The 21,794-nt window shown below is 40.1% G+C and overlaps 1 protein-coding gene across 4 annotated transcripts in view; it reads right to left on the bottom strand.

Annotated features, from left to right (window-relative positions):
• The window catches only part of ddr2a (discoidin domain receptor tyrosine kinase 2a), a 130,768-nt gene that overhangs the window by 13,682 nt on the left and 95,292 nt on the right, over positions 1 to 21,794 (bottom strand). For all 4 annotated transcript variants that reach the window (XM_052011065.1, XM_052011067.1, XM_052011066.1 and 1 more), the window contains 8 exons: positions 18,390 to 18,576; positions 15,299 to 15,542; positions 11,639 to 11,710; positions 8,355 to 8,491; positions 5,940 to 6,147; positions 3,769 to 3,992; positions 1,776 to 1,903; positions 690 to 887 (listed from right to left, as the gene is read on the bottom strand). In XM_052011065.1, coding sequence (XP_051867025.1) covers positions 690 to 887; positions 1,776 to 1,903; positions 3,769 to 3,992; positions 5,940 to 6,147; positions 8,355 to 8,491; positions 11,639 to 11,710; positions 15,299 to 15,542; positions 18,390 to 18,576 — 1,398 coding nt within the window. The remainder of the gene's footprint in view (positions 1 to 689; positions 888 to 1,775; positions 1,904 to 3,768; positions 3,993 to 5,939; positions 6,148 to 8,354; positions 8,492 to 11,638; positions 11,711 to 15,298; positions 15,543 to 18,389; positions 18,577 to 21,794) is intronic.

The raw sequence follows: 21,794 nt of genomic DNA, 5'->3' as shown, positions 1-21,794 counted from the left end.
CTATTTCCAGGAGGTTTTCTGCATCTTCTTCCTTGAAGACAGATACAATATCCTGGGTCAAATTTCTTGAACTTCCTATCAAGTAGCAGTGAGGGACTATAGAGGTCTAGGGATGCAACGCACCATCACCTTCTTAGTGATGGGAAACACATACTGGCCTTGCCAGTGATGCCCAGATCCCCCCAAAATGAAAAACAATATGTAATTTCTCTTCTATTTTCCATATTCCTTGATATAATTTAGAGTCATACGGGACAGAACCAAGCCCTTCGGCCCATGTAGTCCATGCTGACCTGTTCTTCTGCCTAGTCCCATCTATCTGCAACTGGACCACATCCCTCCAAACCCCTCCCGTCCACCTACCTATCCAAACATTTCTTAAATGTTACAACTGAACTCACATCTACCACTTCCGCTGGCAGCTTGTTGCACACTCGCACCACCAGTTCTCCCTCAGATTCCGCTTATATATTTCACCTTTCACCCTAAACCTATGTCCTCTAGTTCTACCCAACCTTATCTCCTTAGTCTCCTGTCACAGTCTGTAAGGGACCTGCAATAAAATATGCCAATCTTTTGCAATTCACATCTTTACATTTACACTAATATGCTGGGTAGACATTTCCACTACATAATAATTTACAAGAACAATGAAACTAACATTGAGTAGCTGCTCATACACATCTCACCTTACAATAGGAGCGTTGCTTGCCATTGGCTCTGCACTTTCAGGTTCATGGCGAGTTAAGAACTGATTAAGGTCCCCATTTTCCATGTATTCTGTGATCATACAGAGTGGGTCATCCCTGATACAGACAGCCAACAACCGGATAATGTTTGGATCTTTCAGCCGAGACATGATCTTGATTTCTTTTAGGAAGTCATTTCTGCAGAAGATCAATTAGATTGATTACGTTTTGTAGCAAGGTGCCATATACTGAATAGTTAAGATGGAAGCCAACAGAAGTATTTATGGAGATCCAATGTGTTGAAATGGTCCTATATGTGGATCTGTGTCAATCTTGGTTGAGGCTGTGAGTGAGTGAAACTCTATTGTGCATGAAAATCAAACAAAACTGCAGATGCTGGAAATTTTAAATAAGAACAGAAAATGTCAGAAATATACTCAGCAGGTCAGGCTGCATATGTGGGAAGAGAAACAGGGTGAATGTTTCAGGCCAAAAGTCATGGTTGATCTGCTTTTGGCTTCAGTTCCTCATTTATGTCTGAACCCGTGACCTTTGATTCCCCTTTAAACTAGGAACATGTCTGTCTCAACCTTGAATAGATTTAATGGTTCATTCATGGCAAGTCACTAAGGTAGGGAATTCAGAAGTTTCACAACACTCTGAGAGAAGAAATTCTTCCTCATTTTTGCCTTAAGTTTGTGACTTTTTATTCTGATGGTAGGATTTGAATTCACATTCTTCTGGCTCATTGGTTTGGGTCTCTCGGTTAGCAGGGCAGTAGTTAGCCACTATAAATGGTGAAACTAAGTTCAAAAATTTGGTGAATTTCAATTTATGAGAAGGCACAGCTAGTTGGAGAATACATTCTGTATTTACAGGCTTAAAAGTATTGATTATGCTATCCTTGACTTTGCATTGTCACTAGACAATGCTGGGGATTAGCAAAACAAATATCCATTTGTTGTAATTTTTCCAAACGTTTTAACTAGAAAGCCAACTTTCACTTATTCCAAGCAAAAATTCATCAACAGTTGCAAGGGGACATCCTGTCAATTTACTTGGGAGAGAAAGGTCAGCGTCCCTTACCTGGCATTCTTGTTGGCATCTGCTCGTAGCATCTTTACCGCAACCAGAGCTGGCTGATTGGCGCAAATATCGAATGGAAACTCTTTGTCTATGAACTCTTGCATCCCTTCTGCTTCACAAAGGTGGACCTGAGGTAATTAGAAATTGGAGCTTAAGTATTTACACTAAAAGTATACATAGATTTTGGTATGGAAGGTTTGGTTTAAGGGATGGTACATTTAAAAGCGTCACACTTTAGCAGTTACAAACAATCTGCTGGAGGATCTCAATGGGTCAAGCAGCATCTGTGGTGGGAAAGGAATAGTCAACATTTCCTTTTCTCCCACAGTTGCTGCTCAGCCTGCTGAGTTCCTCCAGCAGATTGTTTGTTGCTCCTGATTCCAGAATCTGCAGTCTCTTGTGCCCACGCATTGGCAGTTGAAACAAGCCTGAATCCTTGGTAACAAGTTCAGAACATGCATAATTTTAACAAAACGCGGAAGGTTTTCCCAATAGGAATAAACAAGGTGTAACAATTACATCTCTTATTCTCTTTGTCTTTCTTATTGTTTTTGATGAAATATTCAAGAGGGTCCACATATTAAAGCAGTTTGTTATTAGAGTCATAAAGCCATCGAGCAGTACAGCATGGAAACATGCCCTTTGGCCCACTGAGTCCGCAGCAACTATCAACCACTTTGCCTTTGCCTATCATGGTACAAGTCTGGAACTATCGGTGCTTTTATTATCATGACGATTTGATTATTTCACCAGTCTGCCACTGTGTTCGAGCATGACACATACTGTCAGCTCAGTATCAGCCCTTTCTGAACCAAAGCTGCATGCCCCAAATAAGGCTCAGCCTGTGGAGTTTGATGATGGGAACTGACTGTAGGAAGGAGCCCTTGTGTTCAAAGTTTACCTCTTACCACCTCTAATTGTGACAGCGACACAAGCTCCCCACCACCCTCCAGCACTGCCTTTTCAAGTAAGTAAAGGATAGTCCTCTGAGCATGTTAATTATGCTCAAAAACATTGCAAGTGACAATTGGGCCTTTCCAGGTGGAGGTTTTCAAACGAGTAGTCACAAAGCAAACATGCAGGTGATCCAAGCAATTAAGAAGGCAAGTGGCACGTTGGCCTTTATTGCAAGAGGTTTTCAGTACACGAGCAAGAATGTCTTCCTATAATATATAGGGCCTTGGTGAGGCTACACCTGGAATATTGTGTGCAGTTCTGTTCCCCTGAGCTGAAAAAGAATACACTTGCTATGATGAGAATGCAGTGAAGGTTATCAAACTGATTCCTGGGTTGGTGGGACTGCTGAATGAAAAATTCTGACTGGGCTCGACAGATTGGATGTTGGGGTGATCTTTTCCTTTAATGGATTGTTCAAAGCCAGGAATCACAATGTCTAGATACACGGTAAGACATTTAGAACTGAGATGAGGAAGCATCTCAGTCCTCAGGATGGTGAACCTGCAGAATTCTCTACCACAGAAGGCTGCAGAGGATGAATATATTTAAGAAGGAATGTAGATTTTAGTGTAGATGCCCAAAGAGGTCAGCATGGATGTGGTGGGCCAAAGGGCCTGCTTCAATGCTGTACAACTCTGTAACTCTGTATGATCTAAGATGCTTTCAATTTTAAAAGGAAATGATCATGTAAATACAAATAAGTTTATTTCCTCTGCTGAGAAATTGAAGGACATGGATATATAATTTTAAAATTAGGTTTAGGCTGTTAAGGATCGCTCAAAATCTACAGAAAGGACAATGGGGCTCTCTTCCTCAGAAGCCTGTGGATGTTTGGTTAATTGGAGCTTGCAAGACTGTGTAGATTATATTTAGTCAATTGTATTAAATCATAGGGAGCAAAGGCTGGTGGTGCTAGTTGAGGTATCGATCAGCCACGGTCTGGCTGAATGGGAGAGCAGGCTCAATGGGCCAAATATTATTTCAGATGTACCAATGTTTTACGTTCAATGGCTAATTATACTGAAAACATTCCAACCTCTCCAAATTGTCCCTCTCCGATCTTCTCCTTAAAGGTCAGCAGTTTACGTGGGAATTCCTCCACAGCCACATCTTTACCAGACAGCAAATCCATAGTCACGGCGGGGACAGAATAGGTGTTACTTCCGGTGACACCCTGCAGGTTCACAATGTCGGCCTCTGCGTAGTGCGGCACATTATCCTGTGGAGCACCAAGTGGCTTTGCATAGTCACTGCTGCATCCTGATAGCAAAAATAAGAACATCTTTTTAGCTCAGCTTCCACTGAGGTGCAAAATTCATCATAAATGTTTAGAAAAGAAGAAGAACATTGTTATTGTTAATGGTTCCTTGTCGGACCAAAATCACTGTGTAAAAAGTGCACCAAAATAATTTCTGCGTGGTTGGGCACATATAATCATATAAACACTATGGCAACATCACATGATTTTTCTTTCTTTAAAATGTTCAATGGCTTTCAAGCCCTTTTCATGAAGCTAAAAATTTCCCAGAGAAATGAATGTGCACCATTAAATTTTGCAACTTAAGTATATAATTGTCTTTTGAAAAACTCATTGCTCGCTGCTACTGAGATGGTTGGCCTCCGGTACCACCACCATTTTCCATTAGTCTAGAAATAGTTCCAGAGTATTCAATAAAAAGCAGAAAATGGTGGGAGCACTCAGCATGTTAAGGAGCATTGATGGGGAGAGAAAGAGAGTCAACGTTTTGAGTCAAGGAAACTTCGTCGGAACTAGAAAAGCGAGAAAAGCATGTTTTAAGTTGCAGAGAGGGGAGGGGTGGAGAGAACAGAGGGAACATCTGCGATAAGGTGCAGAACAAAGTTGTCAGGTTAGTACTTAAAAATGAACTGCTAGAGACAAAAGAGTAAAGAGAAATAGATTGAAATGAAAAGATAACCATATGTGTGGAGAGACGTAAAACAAGGATGGTTGCAAGGAGCTATTGAATTCAATAATGAGTTCCAAGGTCTGCAACATGTTCAGTCGCAAGAGGAGGAGCTGTTCCTTGACGTTATGTTGGGCAGTGTTGGAGCATCATCGGAGTGGAAGACAGAAGTTACAATCAGGTGGAGAAGTAAAGCGAAGGCAACCGAAAGCTCAGGATTATGCTTCCAGACTGAAGAGAGATGTTCCACGAAGGGGAGTGATTGACGGAGATGGAAGAGTGGACCAGGGAGTCATGGAGGGAATAGTCCCTTTGGAATTCTGAAAGGGGAGGGGAAAATGTGTCTGGTAGTGGAATCCTGCTGCAGGGGGTGGATACTATCTGTTGATATGGAGGATGGTGGGTGGAAAGCAAGTTGAAGAAAAGCTCTATCCATAGTCAGATTGGAGGAAAGGGGATGAGAGTAGAAGTGTAGAAAATAGAGATGCAATTGAGAGCCCTGTCAAGTATGGTAGAGAAGAAACCACAAAGGAACTAAGGAAAAAGGAAGGCATCTTAAAAACACCAGTGTGGAAATCCCCTCATCAAAACTGGTATGGCAGAGGCATATTTCTAATTCTTCCAGTTTAAATTCACCTGCACTTCCAATTTACTTTCCTCCCCTTTCGGCATTCCAAAGGGACTGTTCCGTCTGTGACTCCCTGGCCATTCTTCCATCTCTACCTATGACTCCTCTTCTCACGGCACAATCCCAGGAGTCACAACACCTGCCCTTTTATCTCTTCCCTTCCCATCATCCAGGGACCTAAAAAGCCCTTGCAGGTGAAGCAATAATTCATTTGGCCCTTTTCCAATTTAACAAACTATGCAGAGTTTTCAATGGTGAGTTTCCATCTGAAGTGTTAACCATCCCCTCTACTCCATTTTCAGACTGCTGTGTTGTTTCAAGAGTTTATTCTAATTTTAAATGACGAGCTATGTTTTATTTATTCGCTGTTGAAGAGGTGGAAGTGGGGTTTTATGTTACTGTGAGGAACTTGGCTGTTTTTCTTCTCTGATTAAGTTCCAGATTCTGCCAGAGAAGGTGCTAAATGGAGTCTGAGAAATTCCTCAAAGAGACTGGAAAATGTAGGGTCTTCGGGTTCAACCATCCTCAATCCACACTTAAAGGCTAACATCAACCAGTGTCCAGTCAGATCAAAAATTTTAAGTATACTTAAAATAAATTATGGCAAATTCATAAATAAATCCAGCAGCATTCTTCACTTCCAACGTTCCTCACCTGGCTCATCCCAACTCAAGGAAAACTCTGGAAGCTTACGGAGTAGCTTTGATGGCTCCTGGTAATCGGGACCGAGGGGAAATATCCGGTCGTAGGTTGAATTGGACTCCTGTTCACTGGGTGGGGAAGACTTGTTGTTGATCATGATGGTTTCACTCTGCAGCGAGAGGCTCACTGTAAGTTCATCATCCAGCATCCGGCGTGAAGCCTGAAAGGGAAGTCTTCAGTTAGTAGATCCAGACTTCAACTCATGCCTCGATGAGTGATCGGTGTATCTTAGAGTTAGGCCATGTTAGGATGAGTCACAAGCACTTCCACAGATATGACAGTGTGTGTGTGTGTGTGTGTGTGTGTGTCTGTGTGTGTGTGTGTGTGTGTGTGTGTGTGTGTGTGTGTGTGTGTGTGTGTGTGTGTGTGTGTGAGACTGAAAATGCATGTGTATGTGAACTCAGGAATGTGTGTATGTGCATTTATTTTACGATATGTGTGAATGTTTATTTGTCTGTATGGGTCTGTTAATGTATATAATAGTGCATGAATGTATGTTTGTCTGTATGTGTGAATATTCAACTGAACATTACAAAATTATAATTGATACGTTTTGTTGCATATGTATTTTGAAGTGGAGAGATAGTTAAGAAATAGATCTAACTGAAGATTAAGAAATACAATCTAATTAAGAAATACAATCTAATTGAGTTAGAAAAGGCCTGAATCTCGAAACGGCCCATATTATTTCTATGTTCTTATGTGTGTGCACATTTGTTCTGAATAAATCAATGGGTTATTGCCAACCGGAAGGAACTTGTCTAAAAAAGGTATATTGTTCAAGAAAGTTAACCATGAAGGCAAGTGAGAAATAAATATTAGTTTTGTAAACAATATCCACTCCATCTGGCATCTTCAGGCATGAATTCAAAAATTATGATTTTTCTTTAAGTGTTTTTTTTTCTCATTGGCAGGCACTATGTTGGCCCTACTGATAAGGGGAATCTAGAATGGATTCCATTTTATTGAGTTCCTTGTAGGTCAGTATTACATCACCTAACGCAGCGGTAATATGTTAAAGAGTAAAATTTTACAATTGCATTAGGTGATGTAATGTAACATTAACCTACAAGGAAGTCTATAAAGTGGAATGCTGTGAAGATTCCCCTTATCAGTAAGGCCAACATATATCTCACAGTGCTCTCAAAACACTCTGGCCAAATGTACCATTTGATGTGGTACTGAGCCAAATATATGATCCTATGCCAGCTCTGAATTAGTGCACATCAGCTTAGAAAACCTTCAGATTCTTCAATTGGCTTAAGTAGTGGGCAGAAGAAAAATCCTCCAGGTCATGCATTTCTGATCCTATCAAATCACCAGAAGTGGAAATGCGGTGAGGATTGGTTCAGCTACGAGGCTTCCACTTAACTTGCTGGACTCAACGTGTGATATATGACCATTTTGCTCAGCACAGCACCATTCCTGCCATCTCAGAATCATACTTAGAAGAAGCCAAGCCCGCATTGAATAGATTCTCAATAATACAATACTTGTTCTTTGGAATGCTGCCAAATTGAATTGTGGCTAAATATGGGAATCAATTGTCATAATGAACAGTAGTTCTCATCCCCCATCAGGTATATGGAGTCGTAGGGTCGTACAACACAGAAAGAGATACTTTGGCCCACCATGTTCATGCCGACCATTGTACTTATCTATACTTGTCCCATTTACCCACATTTGGTCTGTAACCTTCTATGCCTCGGTGATTCAAGTGTTTGACCAGATGCTTCTTAAATGTTGTGAGAGTATCTGCCTCCACCAGCTCCTCAGGCAGCAAGTTCCAGATTTCAACCACTCTCTATGTGAAAATATTCCCCCTCAGATCCCCTCTAAACCTCCTACCTCTCGCCTTCTACATCCGCCCTCTTGTTTGGACACACACGCCATGGGAAAAAGATTCTTGATTCTTATTATTTCCCCCTCATAATTTTGATTACCTCCATCAGGCGCCCCCCTCAGTCTCCTCCTCACCCTCCCCCCCAGGGAAAACACCTCAGCTGATCCAATCCCTCCTTATACCTGAGTGATGGTGGTGATAGCAAAATATGCTGGGAATGCACAATGCATTGGTGAGCAGGGCAAGTGAGTCAAACGTGGTGACTGTAGTCTTCATCAGAGACTAGGTTCTGGTGAAGACTTCCACCTTAAATATTCATCTGCCCTCCTTTCCTTGATGTTCACCAGACTGTTGTTCATTTCCGCAATTCTCCAATTACCCAGCGTCTGTGCTTCTGCTTCTGCCCTCATTGGTGGATTATGTTCCCTGAACTCTATGTTAACAATCACAATATCCCACACAGAAGGGACATAAAGTTCAACTCCTAAAATAGAGGTGGGAAAATCTTCAGTAAGCTTTAAAACCTTTTCCAACATCTTCTGCCAAAACTGCCGCCAAAGGATGATGACGATGATGGCGACCAGTATAAAAATAATAGCCACCAAACAGCCAATGAGGATTCGAGTGTTGCTGTCGTCCACTTTGGGCATTGGGTTGATGTCTGAGAACACAACGGGGAAAATGGGAACTGTTATAATGGGTTTCGTGAATGGAGCGGGAGCAATGAACATGTTCAAACAAAAACTCATGACTAAATAACATGCATGTACAAAGGAAGTTTTAATGGCGATGTGACCAGATACTAAACACAAAATTATATTTTGTGAATAAAGCTATGTAAACAGCCAATAACATTAAGGTTTTGAGCAGGAATTAATCAGACCACACACTCTGACAAAGGGTCTTGGACTTAAAACATTAACTCTGCTTCTCTTCCCACAGATGCTGCTTGACCTGCTGAGTATTTCCAGCATTTTCTGTTTTTATTTCAGATTTCCAGCATCTGCATTTTTTTTTTGATTTTCAGTATGCCACCTTAGCTCTCTGTCCAGTTTTGATCACACATCATTGAACATTAAATCCCTAGAGAATGTACAACACTGAATCACCAGAATGACAACAACAAAATGGAAGTGAGATAATTTTAACAGGAGTTGAGGAGGCTAGGGGGAAGAAGTATCCAGGAATGATGCCCCGGTGTGAAACAATGGGTAGGAAACAGTCTTCCAGCATGTGTCTTTAAGAAGATAAAGCAAGATAAATACAGGCAAGAGAACAGAACAAGACTTGTGTGTCACAGTCGCTGATTTATTAACTGGAAACAGGATTAGCAATTTAAATACATCCTTGTTTGTGTTCCAGCAGTCAGTAACAGTTAATCTCTTTAGATTACATGCCAATAAAAAAACTCTTTATTTCTTGCTGCGATGGAAACCTGGTGGGGCAAGTTAATCTGGTTGGAAGACGATTTCTATAAAAATGATAAATACTTTCAAAACAATCGTGGTTGTTCTTTACTCATCTCCAAGGAACTCGGGCTGAAACGGTGTTGGAAGTTTTCCATTGTGTAACCCTAAGTACACTAAAGCAAGCTCCGATTGCTGTTTGCACTTTGGGATATGCCAGAGGGCTAAGGTGGGTCAAATATTGAGTAATAGTGTGAATGCATTCAGGAATAGTGTAAATACACCATGTACTCTTCCTCTGACTAATACAGGCAATACCATCTCCAGTCTTCTGAGGCCCTCCAGTGTCATAATGAAAGGAACATGAAAATATTGCTAGTACTAGCACTGGCAGTTGTGCTTCAGCATTCTTCCCATAGGTGTTAAGGATGTCCCTCTATACAGGAGCTTCCATGGGCAACGGTCCTCTGACCAGGCCAGTGTCTCCTGCTGTATTCTCGCTAAGGTCAGCAATCTTTCCTGCTCTCCAGCTGTGTTTCCTGCCCGTTGTTTCCCTAACTCCATTCCTAGCATGTATACACCACCATTCAGCACCCCCTACACAGCTGACAGAAAGAGTAGACTAATCAAAGAAAAACGCCTCCCTTAACAACAACATGAAGCTCCCATTTTGCTTTGGGTAACCCAATCTCCTGATTTAGGCAGGATGGTTCTTCAAAACGTCATTATATCCTTTTTTATTGACACACTCCTCCACCGCTAGTGTCAGAAATACAACTCTTCAAAACATCATGACAATTAATCAGAGGAGCCTTGCCATAACTACCTCAGCCCTGCCAACACAAATGGAACACATGTTTTTGGTTCACTGTGCATTTGCTAGGGGGAAGTTGATGGGAATGTGGGAAGAATCAGTTAGAGGGGGAGAGGGGTTGCTTTGTGAGCTGGCGTAGACTTGATAGGCCAAAATGACCTTCTTTCAGGTCGTAAGGAAATATGGCACATATAACTTGTTACAGGTAGCCAGACAAGCTGTCCTTCTGTCTTCAGGATATAGATCGGCTATAAAAGAAGTGATCTGCGAGAGGATGTTTCTCCTTTTTCTTTTTCTCAGGCAATGCTTCTGCTTCAAGGATAACTTGCTTGGTCTCCATTTCTGCAGGTTCTGAGGTGGCTGATGGTCCCACCAGACTCTACCACTGGTGGGGAATGAGGTGCTGGAAGGGCAGGTGGTATTAGCTTGAGAGGTGGTACACTCCTGGTTTCTGCATGTTTCCAACAAATGGATCAGTAGTCCAGAAATCTGCCTCATAGCCCAGTAACTTAATGACTCCACAACCAGACACGGCATGCAAGTGTGTGTGTGTGTGTGTGTGTGTGTGTGTGTGTGTGTGTGTGTGTGTGTGTGTATGTGTGTGTGTGTGTGTGTGTGTGTGTGTGTGTGTGTGTTTCTCACTCTTTTTCCTCTCAATCTCTCTGTGCGCCTCTCACTCTCTGTGTATCTCTCACTTTCCCTCTGTCTCTCTCTATGTTTGTATCTCTATTTTTGTGTGTTTGTGCTAAGTCTGTGTAGCAAAGAGCCTGGTCTCCAGCCCTTTAGGACTTCCATGCCATTGAGTCAAGTCCTTGCGCTATCAAGACCAAGTGGTAGCTGATGTGGAAGGGCCACTCCACGATCAAGGAATTCATGCACAGGCATCTTCCACTCCTCAGAAATGAAATGGAATCAAGTGACCCTTGACCCCAAATACGGAAATCATTCATAGTACCGAGCTTCAGTGAGCAAAGAATTTTATAAACAGTCTTTCTGGAATTAAAGAGACTATGTGGATGTGATATATCAGACAGTCTGTTCACCTCTGGGACCTGAACTTAAACTCATTCCAGACAATCTTGGTCTGGTCTTAGTCACTTCTGACAGCTAATTTTCTGGTTTGTTCCATGTTGGTGAGCTTTTGTGTTTGACATCAATTGATACGGAATTCATATTGCTTCCCAGATTGGCTGAAAGAGTACAAGGAACCCTTACAATTCTCTTCTGGAAGAGGGGAGGGCAGAGTTTTCTTTTTCATCAGCATTCTGTTGGATAAACTGGAAATACAGTGGGACTTAACCATGCAACAGAGAAGCTACTTAAAAATTTGACAGTGAGTCATCATATCATCACTGAAACATTTCTCAAACTGCAGCTGCTTTCTGATAAAAACAGAAAGAAAAAATAGATAAAGCAATGACAAAGAACTATCAAATATTCATTACCATGTCCTTAGTACCATGTGTGTGTATAAATAAATAGGGCAAATTATCCCAAAAACATAATTCTTTCAGAAAACCTAACAGGAAAGCCACAAGTCTTGTTCACACGTCCACAAAGGTTTTATGGTGAATCAGTAGCTTCTTACCAATGTCAATGTGGGTTGTAGTGTCTACATTCACAGTTGGGTAAACACCTGAATTGTTGTACATTGCAGTGTCTGCAAAACAAAAATAATTGCGCCATTGTGAAACATACTTAAGGTGCCATTATCAATCATTTTTATTTAAAATGACAATGTAAGACCAGCAGTCAAGTTTGAGCTCTTATTAGATTGCCACATAATTTGCCACATAGATTTCAATTAGGATTTGAATGAATTGATTGGCCATTGTCTCAGTCAGAGCTGGAGCAACTTCATCATCAGGCTTGATTGAGGAGGTAGCATTCAGTCTGAATTGGAGTTTAGTATGAGAGCAGCTTCAAAAGAGCCTGGTCAAACTTGACAGCTTCAAGTGGTTTCTTTCTGGGCTGTCCTTTCTATGACAGACAGGAAATTGAGCAACTGGGTCCCACAGGGCAGTGTGGCTGTTGTACCAATTAAACCTCGGCTGGCAGCTTGGAACCATCTCAAGTCAAATTGAGATGTTGCTGAGAAGTGAATTCATGGTACCTTTCAGTTGATACTGAACAAAAGGGTTGTCCAACTATCTTGCATGGAGCAGCAATTCAAGCTCAACAGCATCCAGAGGTCAAACCCCTGATTTTCTCCTTTGTTCATTATAAAAGTTCTGAGAAAATAATTGGATAAACATGACAGTTGGTAATGCAGTTTAAATTCCTGGTCATATAGTAATATTATGCCACTGCTTATATCAAGCAGGAGCAAGTAAAAACATGGGACGTCGGCATTTTGAGGCATCAATGTTTAGCATTGTGCAGTGGAGGGTTGTACATATCTGCCACAGTAGGGATGTTCCAAGTATGAGTTAGTGTATCCGAACTCCTTGGGAGAGAAATCGGAAGGAGAATTTGGCCATTCACTGAAAGACTAGCTGACCACTGAAGGAGGATGAGGAATAAGCACACAACATGAGCCTGAGAGATTTAAATGAGGAATACCTGGAGGTATTCATATCTATAAAAATGAAACGAAAGCAGTATTACAGTATGTCATCTAATTATAACTTGCTCTTACTAATATACTTGATAACTCGTTCAGAAAACAACCAACAGTTTTTTCATGCATTACAAAAAGTTACTCAACTACCTTTGAGAAAGCTGCTGTTGAATGTAATAGACTCATTATTAGACTGAAACTCTGAATCTACTGTGAATTCTAAATGCTCATCAAAATACCAGGGAGAGACAAAAAACAAACTGTCGGAGGGACTCAACAGGTCGAGCACCATCTGTGGAGACAAAGGGATGGTTGTCATTTTGGATTAAGATTCTGCATCAGGACTGAGAGGGGAGAGACCCAACAAATGCATTAAGTAGTCATCCAATTACATTGGGCAACATGATAACCAGGCTTACATTTTTCCTATGTTTAACAAGAATGGCATAAATTTCTGGAATTTGACTCCTCTTCCTCCCTCCCTTTCATGAAGGAAAACAATCTGAAGTTAGTCTGTGCAAAATCAGTGATGAATCTATTAACACATAAGTGAGAAACCCACATGTCTTTTTTCTTTAAATGAGAGCCTTCACTCAAATTAAAACAGCAGCTGAGAGAATTTTTTTCAAACGTGTTAAGGCACTTGCTACTAACACCCGGTCAGATTTTTAACCCTTTGGGTACCAAACACACTTCAGAAAACAAAATGTTGATCATGAATCTGATTTTACTCACTGTTCTCACTCACTTCTCTAACCCTTAAGGGAAAGTCTCCATAAAAACTATTTGTTGCTTCAGTATCTTGCATATAATCTTAAACAGCAAAACTTCATAGTAAATTATTGCTTGAAACATTGTGCATTTGAAAGCATATTTTAATGAAGATTAGGGAACAACCATAGATACATTTAATCATGGTTGCTGCCATATATAACAAGTCAAAGACTATATCTGGAGAGAAGGAGAATCCATTTTTTACAGCTGTGCATTTTCTATATGAGTCTATAACAATGTGATGTCTTCAATCCACATCACATAATTTGTTTGAATGAGGAATTAGAAAGATTAAATTAATCTGAAAGATTAATGTTTTTCTCTCCACAAAAGCCAACTTGGTGTTTCAATATCTACAGTATTTTCTGGTTTTGTTTTACAATTCCAACAGCTTTCGTCCTTCCTGATCCCCTATATAGACTGCCATGTATTTGTTTAAAGAAATTTCTCAGGCTCAGTCCCTGCAAACCAAGCTGAAGATGGATGCAGGAGCGTTGCAGGAGAGAAGGACATAGTCTGTAGATATGGTTTAGTGGGGGAGATAATAGAAGCCATTAACAATGAAATACTAGCCTTCAACCTCTTTCAGGATCACTGTAAAGTACATTAAAATTACTACAGCATCTGTATTGGAATTACAGGAGTTGATTGCTGTCAGCTGTGTAAATAGATTTTATCAGCGGTAGTGAAATTATATCAATGAACCTCTTACAGAGCTACTGAGATAGATTGCTATCAGCTTTTACGAAAGTGCAGTAGGACAAACCCCGGTTTTAAAAAATATGCAAATGTGTTCAGTCTGATGACACACCACAAATGTGACATGGCTATGAAGCATCACGGGATACTTGGCCAAATGTACAAAGGACAGATACATCAGCCAACTGAGACAGATCACATAAAGATCTCAGGGCATTGGTCAATAGAATTCCAAGTCAAAACTTAAGGGGACACATCAAAACCCTGAGAGTTGGGAACATTAGATGAATGAACTGTAAACAATAGGTGCGGAATGTACCAGGAGACTGAGAACAGCCATCACTTGTAATCAGACAAGGTCTGAATGGACTAGGCATCAGCAACATGATGCATATTAGAATGAAGGTATCCTGGACTATTGTATCACAACAATGTCATCAGGGGCTCTTTGTCTCAAACTAATGCAGAGGACAATAGGATGTCCCAGATAGTTACCTGTTCATTAACGGTCATGGTCACGTTTTATGGGCTATCAATCGATATCCTTCTATCCAAACCATGTAAAATACCATGCATTTAATTCTTAGTGAGATTCTTGATTGAACTCGCATGTACTAGAATCAAATAAAAGCTTGATACATCTGCAGTTCTGGATCTCCTTGTGGTTTAAATCCACGAGAGGATGGAGAAAAGAAGCTGTGAAGGGGAATGGACAGAGGGCAATATGCAAGGGCAATGGCCCACCTCATAATCATTAAGCTCATCAAGGATGTGTGCATGTATGTTCACAGGTAAACTGAGTGTGTTTGGTGTGCCCCTGCTAAAGCAGTCAAATCCTGGGGACAAGTCACTCAAGGAGTTGTGTATTTGATGCTATTGTAGATCACTTTGTAAAGCTAGACACACAACCACAAACTCACTTTCCTTGTGAAGCCTAGTTCTTCATGAAAACACTGGACTTAATTCACGAGACACCTGGTGTGGTGAGGGGAGTTAAAAGCATGAAGCAACAGAGAATATTGCCTCACTTGAATCTCATCTGATGTCGAATGATTATGGTTGGCATGTTATGAGATTGGCTGGAAGCACAAATCTCCTAAATGTGATGGGGTGTTAAGGATAAAATTAAACAGCACCCAATGGGGAAAAGTCTACTATGGGACTAGTAAGGAAAACAATACTGAAAACTGAGACCAAGAAATCACATGACAATACCTGACTGGAAAGAAATTTCACTGAACATCATCCATGTATCAGCAAAGTAGAATTGGCACATGATGGCATTTGCCATACGCTGTTGTAGTGGAACGGTGACAAAGCGGGCACTTGGATTGACATCATCTAGGACCAGAACAGATGTGGCGGGGTTTGGCTCCCACTTTCCTGGTTCTGAGCGGAAGAAGCACTGGACTTCTCTGAATATCTTCACTGCCTTCGTGAACATGTTATTGCAATGGACCTGCAGTTAATAAAGGATAAACATTGTAGGTTAAACTCTTATACAAAATTTAATGCAACTGAACACACTGATCTAACCCACACACATTATAACACAAGACATTTTGCTCTTAATAACCAACATAAAATTCAACTGAAACTTTGTCAGTTATTCATGTAGCAGCAATTGTTGCAATAGAACATCTTCTTGCAGGGTGTGATCTGATTTAGTCATTTTTGAACTTGAAACTTTCAGTTATAGAGTAATCCTCAATAATCCAGTGCACTCAGGACATTGGTGGTGACAGGATGGCAGATTTTCTGGACTATTGAATATTATTCCAATTAATACTGCAACACACTTTTAATTCACTTTTTTTAGATGTTACACAATAAAGTGGCATTATAAATTTTCCAGTAAACCAAGTAAATTTCAAGGGAGCACAGGAAACAGAACGGGGGCTCTGGTGTGTTAGAACTTGCATGGGAAGTGGGAATGTGTTAGAGGGAGTGTGGGAATCAATACCTATTGATCCAGATGCTGAACTATCTGGATTTCCAAACAATCAGACAGTGTATTATCTAAGTTTTACCGTACTCTGCTCTTGCTTTACTTGGAGGGAGCCCTCTTACAATTAGTGGGGAACTTGAGCCTCAAAAGAATGTACAGGTGACCTCCGCATTATGGCGGTTTGGGTAACGGATATTCACCCTTATAACATTCACAGGTCACCACCCAAAAATTTGAGATATGGAATAAAATTAGGACTTACAGAATTTATGTGTAAAAAAAGTAAATTAATAAATGCAAAATTTATTTATTTTCAACTCGTGTTTCTTGACATGCACAGATGATGCGGCTTTGTGTTGCAGAAAATCGTGATATGGACAGCTTTCTAGGAATGCAACCCCTAGTAATGAGGGCTTTGACTGTAATCCTAACAAGATTATTACTTTACTATCCTGAGAGCCAATGCCAGGAAAGTTTGTGTTTTTGTCAATTTTAATCTCAACATAGAGCTAATATTGTCAAATATGAAGCCTTCCTGGGTTTGTATCTGACAATCCATTTTGAGTAAACTTATGTTACTTATGTGTCTCTGGGGAAACTCTGTCCTGAATTTATTAAACAATTTTTAAAATAGTGATTTTGTTTGTTTGTGGCTTATGATCAGGGGCCTGCTAACTAATAAGGTTTTAAATAAATCAGAAGAAATTAAAGCTAAAGGCTCCTCCCAAAGCCCCCATCAAAATCTTCTATTCAGTTTGCATTTAGCAGAAGTCTGCTGCTTGTAGTTACTAACAAAAACTTGACAGTGCTGGTAAACTGAAACTGGTACGTAATATTTCTCTTTCACCTCTGGCCTTGTACTGCTTAACAAGTTTTTACAGAGATCAACACTTCAGATTGTCCAACAAATATGTTCTAGTCAATTTTGTCCATTTCCCAGAACTGCTGATGAATAAAAATGTGCAGGAAACAGTTCATCCATAGATTTAGGCAATTATCTTATAGAAGCTGATCTGTGCAGTTGTTCTGTCAGAGAGCCCAGTCATTACAGGAAATTAGCTGTAGTTCTACACACTGTCCACAGGGAAAATTATGTCTAATAAGGTAAATGAAGCAAAATAAATGGTAACATTTCCAACTGCTTGTAATAAGTACTGTAGTAATGCTGGTTATGGTAGACCCTTTAAAATGTCATTTTGAAGTTATTTCAACTCATAAAGATTGGGATTTAGTGAAGCTGAGTTCTAATGAAAGATCATTATGTGACAGATGAAGAGATCTTTGGTTCTTAAATCAGGATCTGTCCAGCTTTCCCATATATTTTCAACTGAAATTTCATTCAGAAAATTCATTCTTCAGGGTTCAAGCTTGAATGCCATCAGTGCAAATGATGGTGTTTAAAATGCCAAGTAAAAGGGTGGGAGTTCCATGTCCTTGCCCTTAAAGCCTCTCATTTAGAATTGTTTTGCTTAATGAGCACTTTGAACCTAAGAACTGCGTCTGTTGGGTACATTGACTTTTTCCCAATTTAAGAATTCTGGAAACCTTAGCAATTCTGATGCCTGAATTATACCTTTGTATGCACTCATAATGAACAACAATTATATAATCCTTTTAATTTTAGCTGTAATTGAAACTCAAAAGGAAGTAACAATTCATTCAATTTGCAATAAATACCAAACTGTACTTTAAAGAGAATGCAAACATCGAGATAGTTCATTTACAAGTAAAGGTTACCCGATGTGTATTACTTTAAAAAAAATTAAAAGGACATGGAATCCTGATTGGCCTCTCTTGCTTATTCATCCATTAGCTTATCCATATCTCTGCTGCCTGGGTTCTAACTCGCACCAAGTTCCATGCCCACGTCACCCTGGGTCTAACTCCCAGATGCAATACCTCAGCTTTAAATTTCTGACCTGTTTTTGTAACCTTGCTCCCCTTATCTCTGTAACGTTCTCCCTTCCTATAATTCCACCAATTTTGGCCCCTTGATCATCCCCGAGTTTTATGACAACACCATTGGCAGTTGTGCTTTAAACTTCCTTCTCTTTCCTCTTAATACATGCCTAAAACTTTGAACAATATGTTGGTCCTTCACCTTAGTCATTCCTTATTTTGCTTTCTGTCAAATTTTATTTGCTTATGCTTTTGCGAATCTCCCTGGGAGAAATTATTATGTTAAATGTGTTATGCTAATGGCAGCTGTTGGAGATGACTCATTAAGCTCATGCCTCAAGTAGATAAACTAACGATCAAACTTTGGCTAATGCCCAGAAGGAAATAGACAGATGGGTGGATGAATGGATCAACAGATGGACATACAGACAGTTTCATCAATCAATGAGAGATTTGCACCTTCATTGCCGTGAAATTTCGGATGCGGTCAAACTCAAATAAGATTTCCACGTAGCCATTTTCAAAACTGTCATTCCGCCATCCTAAGTAGTCATATCCTGGCCACACATTATACACATGACTCTGCGTGAAATCGTCCAAACCCCAGACACCATCTGTCATCTGGCCGAGTCCTTCAGAAACCATCCTAAGGGCAAAGGTACATGAAGAAGGTTTGTTGGAGAGGCAGAATGAACTTGGCTTTAAAAGACTCCAATAAACGATCAATACAATGAATGGAATTCTATGTGTGTGAAATAAATTACTTTTTACGCATCAGCAGCTTATGTATTTTGTACAAAGCAGATTAATAAAAAGAATACTTATACATTTTCCACAAAGGGAATTCAGAAATGTTTATGCCAGTGTTTTCCTATTCACTTTCTTAAAAAGGAAATTACTCTTCCAAAAATTGGAGGAGGCACTGCAATAAAGTCGTCCTGTGTTCAGTGCTTTTTAATTTAGCACTCATTAAATATTTTGTCAAACTAGACATATAATCATTGCATGGTAAAGTTATAACTTGCTAGTTAAAAGGTGGATTTCCTAATTGTGCCAGGATGTTCCTTTATCATGGCACCACAACATCTCTTAACATTCACAGGCAGAGATTCAGTGTCATCCTACCTTTGCCTCTCTGTGCAATGTGTTCATATTGAACTTGTAACACTGTTGCAAATAGAAATGTAACTTGAATCTTTTATCAACCAAGTCTGACCTTAGATCAGAGTGACACAGAGAGAAATGGATGGAGTTACACCCAGCTTCACTATGAAGTTAATATAGGTCTTAATACCCAATATCAGAATGGTGCAAGATGAAATATCAAATCTGGTTTTACCATTGCTAAAACTGTAACATTCATGTACTTGGTATGCATTGTTAAAACCAGTAGGATAACTAAACAAATGCATTAACGCAACCAATTATCATTATTATTATTATTATATTAATTGTTAGTATTATTATTTTAACTTTCTTATCGATGTGTTAAACTTCTGGTGTCAGTGCATGTTCTATTCTAGTCAGTGTGTGTCAACAGATTTCAATAATGATAACATCTTGATTAGAAGATGATCATTTGCCAAGTAAGGGAAAAGTGTTTCTACCTACTGCAAATTGTGTTTGGATCTCTTATGTTGATCTTATTGGACTAATGGAACCTTATTTTCAAAGTTTCATTCAAAAGATTGGAAACTGAATAATTCAGGAGTCCATCGTTTGAATAATTTAAGGCAGTTAATTCATCTTGCTGATGGGTATGCATATGCAGAATGCCTAATAACTCAAACCGTACTTGAGAATAACAACAGCAATGCATACATCCAGCTCTTTCTATAGATTGTAGTGGTTCAAGAGAGTGTCTCACCACCACGTAATCAAGCACGATTAGGGATAGGCAATAAATGCTTGCCTTGACGATCGTGTCTACATCTCAAAAAATGGAAAAAAAATAAAAAAGAACATGGGAAAATGTCTCAGAACATTTCACAGAAGCAATTTTTGGTAACAAGATTTTGGCAACACCGGCAAGGGAAACAGTGGCCAGGAATATGGAATACTGGGAGCAGAATATGCTGATAGAATGGATTGGAAACTTAACTAAAGAGAACAGGAGCATAATTAAACAAACATTGACACCAAGCCAAACAAAATATATCAGGAGGGATGACTAAAAGCTGGGTTAAAGGGATTAAAATAGGAGGATGGACTAAAGTTTAAAAGACAAAGAGGTTTAGTGAGTGAATCCAGAACTTTGACCCAAGGTGGTTGAAACCATGGCCACTAATAGTGGGGTGAAGGGAGTGGAGCATGTTTAGGAAGCCAGGGTTCATTGAACACAATGTTCTTGGATGACTGAGAGGCTGGAGGAGTCTTCAGAGCTATGAAGGGCTGAACAAAAATTGCTACCTGATTAATTACAACAAAATAAATGACAGTAAACTGAGGCAAAGCAAAATAATTATATAAATAAAAGTATCATTGAAGTTTTAAGTTGTAACAAATTCAATTTATTGTGAGATTCTATTGCCCCCTGCCCCACCCCGAAAAAAGACTGCACCACATGCTGGTAATAAGAGAAAAAAATCAAAATAAGTCCAGAATTCCTAAGTGGATTGAAGACATGTGATATGGACATCCAATCTTCCAGGTCAGGATGTTCCATTGTTTGAAAGAATACTCATTTGATTTAATCATTGTTAAAAATCTGTTAATACATTGTGGATAGAGAAACCAGCCTGCAAGAAAACCAACCAATGCGACAAGTTATCAGTTCAGTCTCTATACCTTGTGCTGTGCCTGATGTTTAGTGCTTCAATTTTCTTGCCATTTCTTTCTTCCCAACTGGAACCCTCACCACTGATTTTTGTGCTATTCTTGATAATCATAGAACATAGAACATTACAGCACGGTACAGGCCATTTGGCCTACGATGTTGTGCCGACCTTTTAACCCACTCTAAGATCAATCTAACCCTTCCCTCCCACGTACCCCTCCATTTTTCTGTCATCCATGTGCATATCTAAGAGTCTCTTAAATGTCCCTAATGTATCTACCTCTACCAGCACCACTGGCAGCACGTTCCACGTACCCACCTCTCTCTGTGTAAAAAAACTTACCTTTGATATTCCCCCTTGTACTTTCCTCCAATCACCTTAAAATCATGCCCCCCCCCCCCCCCCCCCCCCGTTAGCCATTTCCACCCTGGGAAAAAGTTTTTGGCTGTCCACTTGATCTATGCCTCTTATCATTTTTTACCCCTCTATATCAGGTCACCCCTCATCCTTCTTCGCTCCAAAGAGAAAAGCCCTAGCTCACTCAACCTATCCTCATAAGGCATGCTCTCCAATCCAGGTAGCATCCTGGTAAATCTCCTCTGTACCCTTTCTAAAGCTTCCACATCCTTCTTATAGTGAGGCGACCAATATTCTAAGTGGGTCTAACCAGGGTTTTATAGAGCTGCAACATTACCTCGTGGCTCTTGAGCTCAATCCTCTGACTAATGAAGGCCAACACGCTTCTTAACAACCCTATCAACTTGCACGGCAACCTTGAGGGATCTATAGACGGGAACCCCAAGATCCTTCTGTTCCTCCACACTGCTAAGAATCCTGTCATCATCCCTGTATTCTGCCTTCAAATTTGATCTTCCAATTTGTATCACTTTACACTTTTCCGGGTTGAACTGCATCTGCCACTTCTCAGCCCAGCTTTGCATCCTATCAATGTCCTATTGTAATCCTCAACAATCTTCTACACCATCCACAACACCACCAACCTTTGTGTCATCTGCAAACTTACTAACCCACCCTTCCACTTCCTCATCCAAGTCATTTATAAAAGTCACAGAGAGCAGCGGTCCCA

Source organism: Pristis pectinata, chromosome 3, assembly GCF_009764475.1.
Source record: "Pristis pectinata isolate sPriPec2 chromosome 3, sPriPec2.1.pri, whole genome shotgun sequence".
Classification (NCBI taxonomy): Eukaryota; Metazoa; Chordata; class Chondrichthyes; order Rhinopristiformes; family Pristidae; genus Pristis; species Pristis pectinata.
The sequence above is the reverse complement of the archived record's forward strand: the minus strand, read 5'-3'. Positions and strand labels throughout refer to the sequence as shown.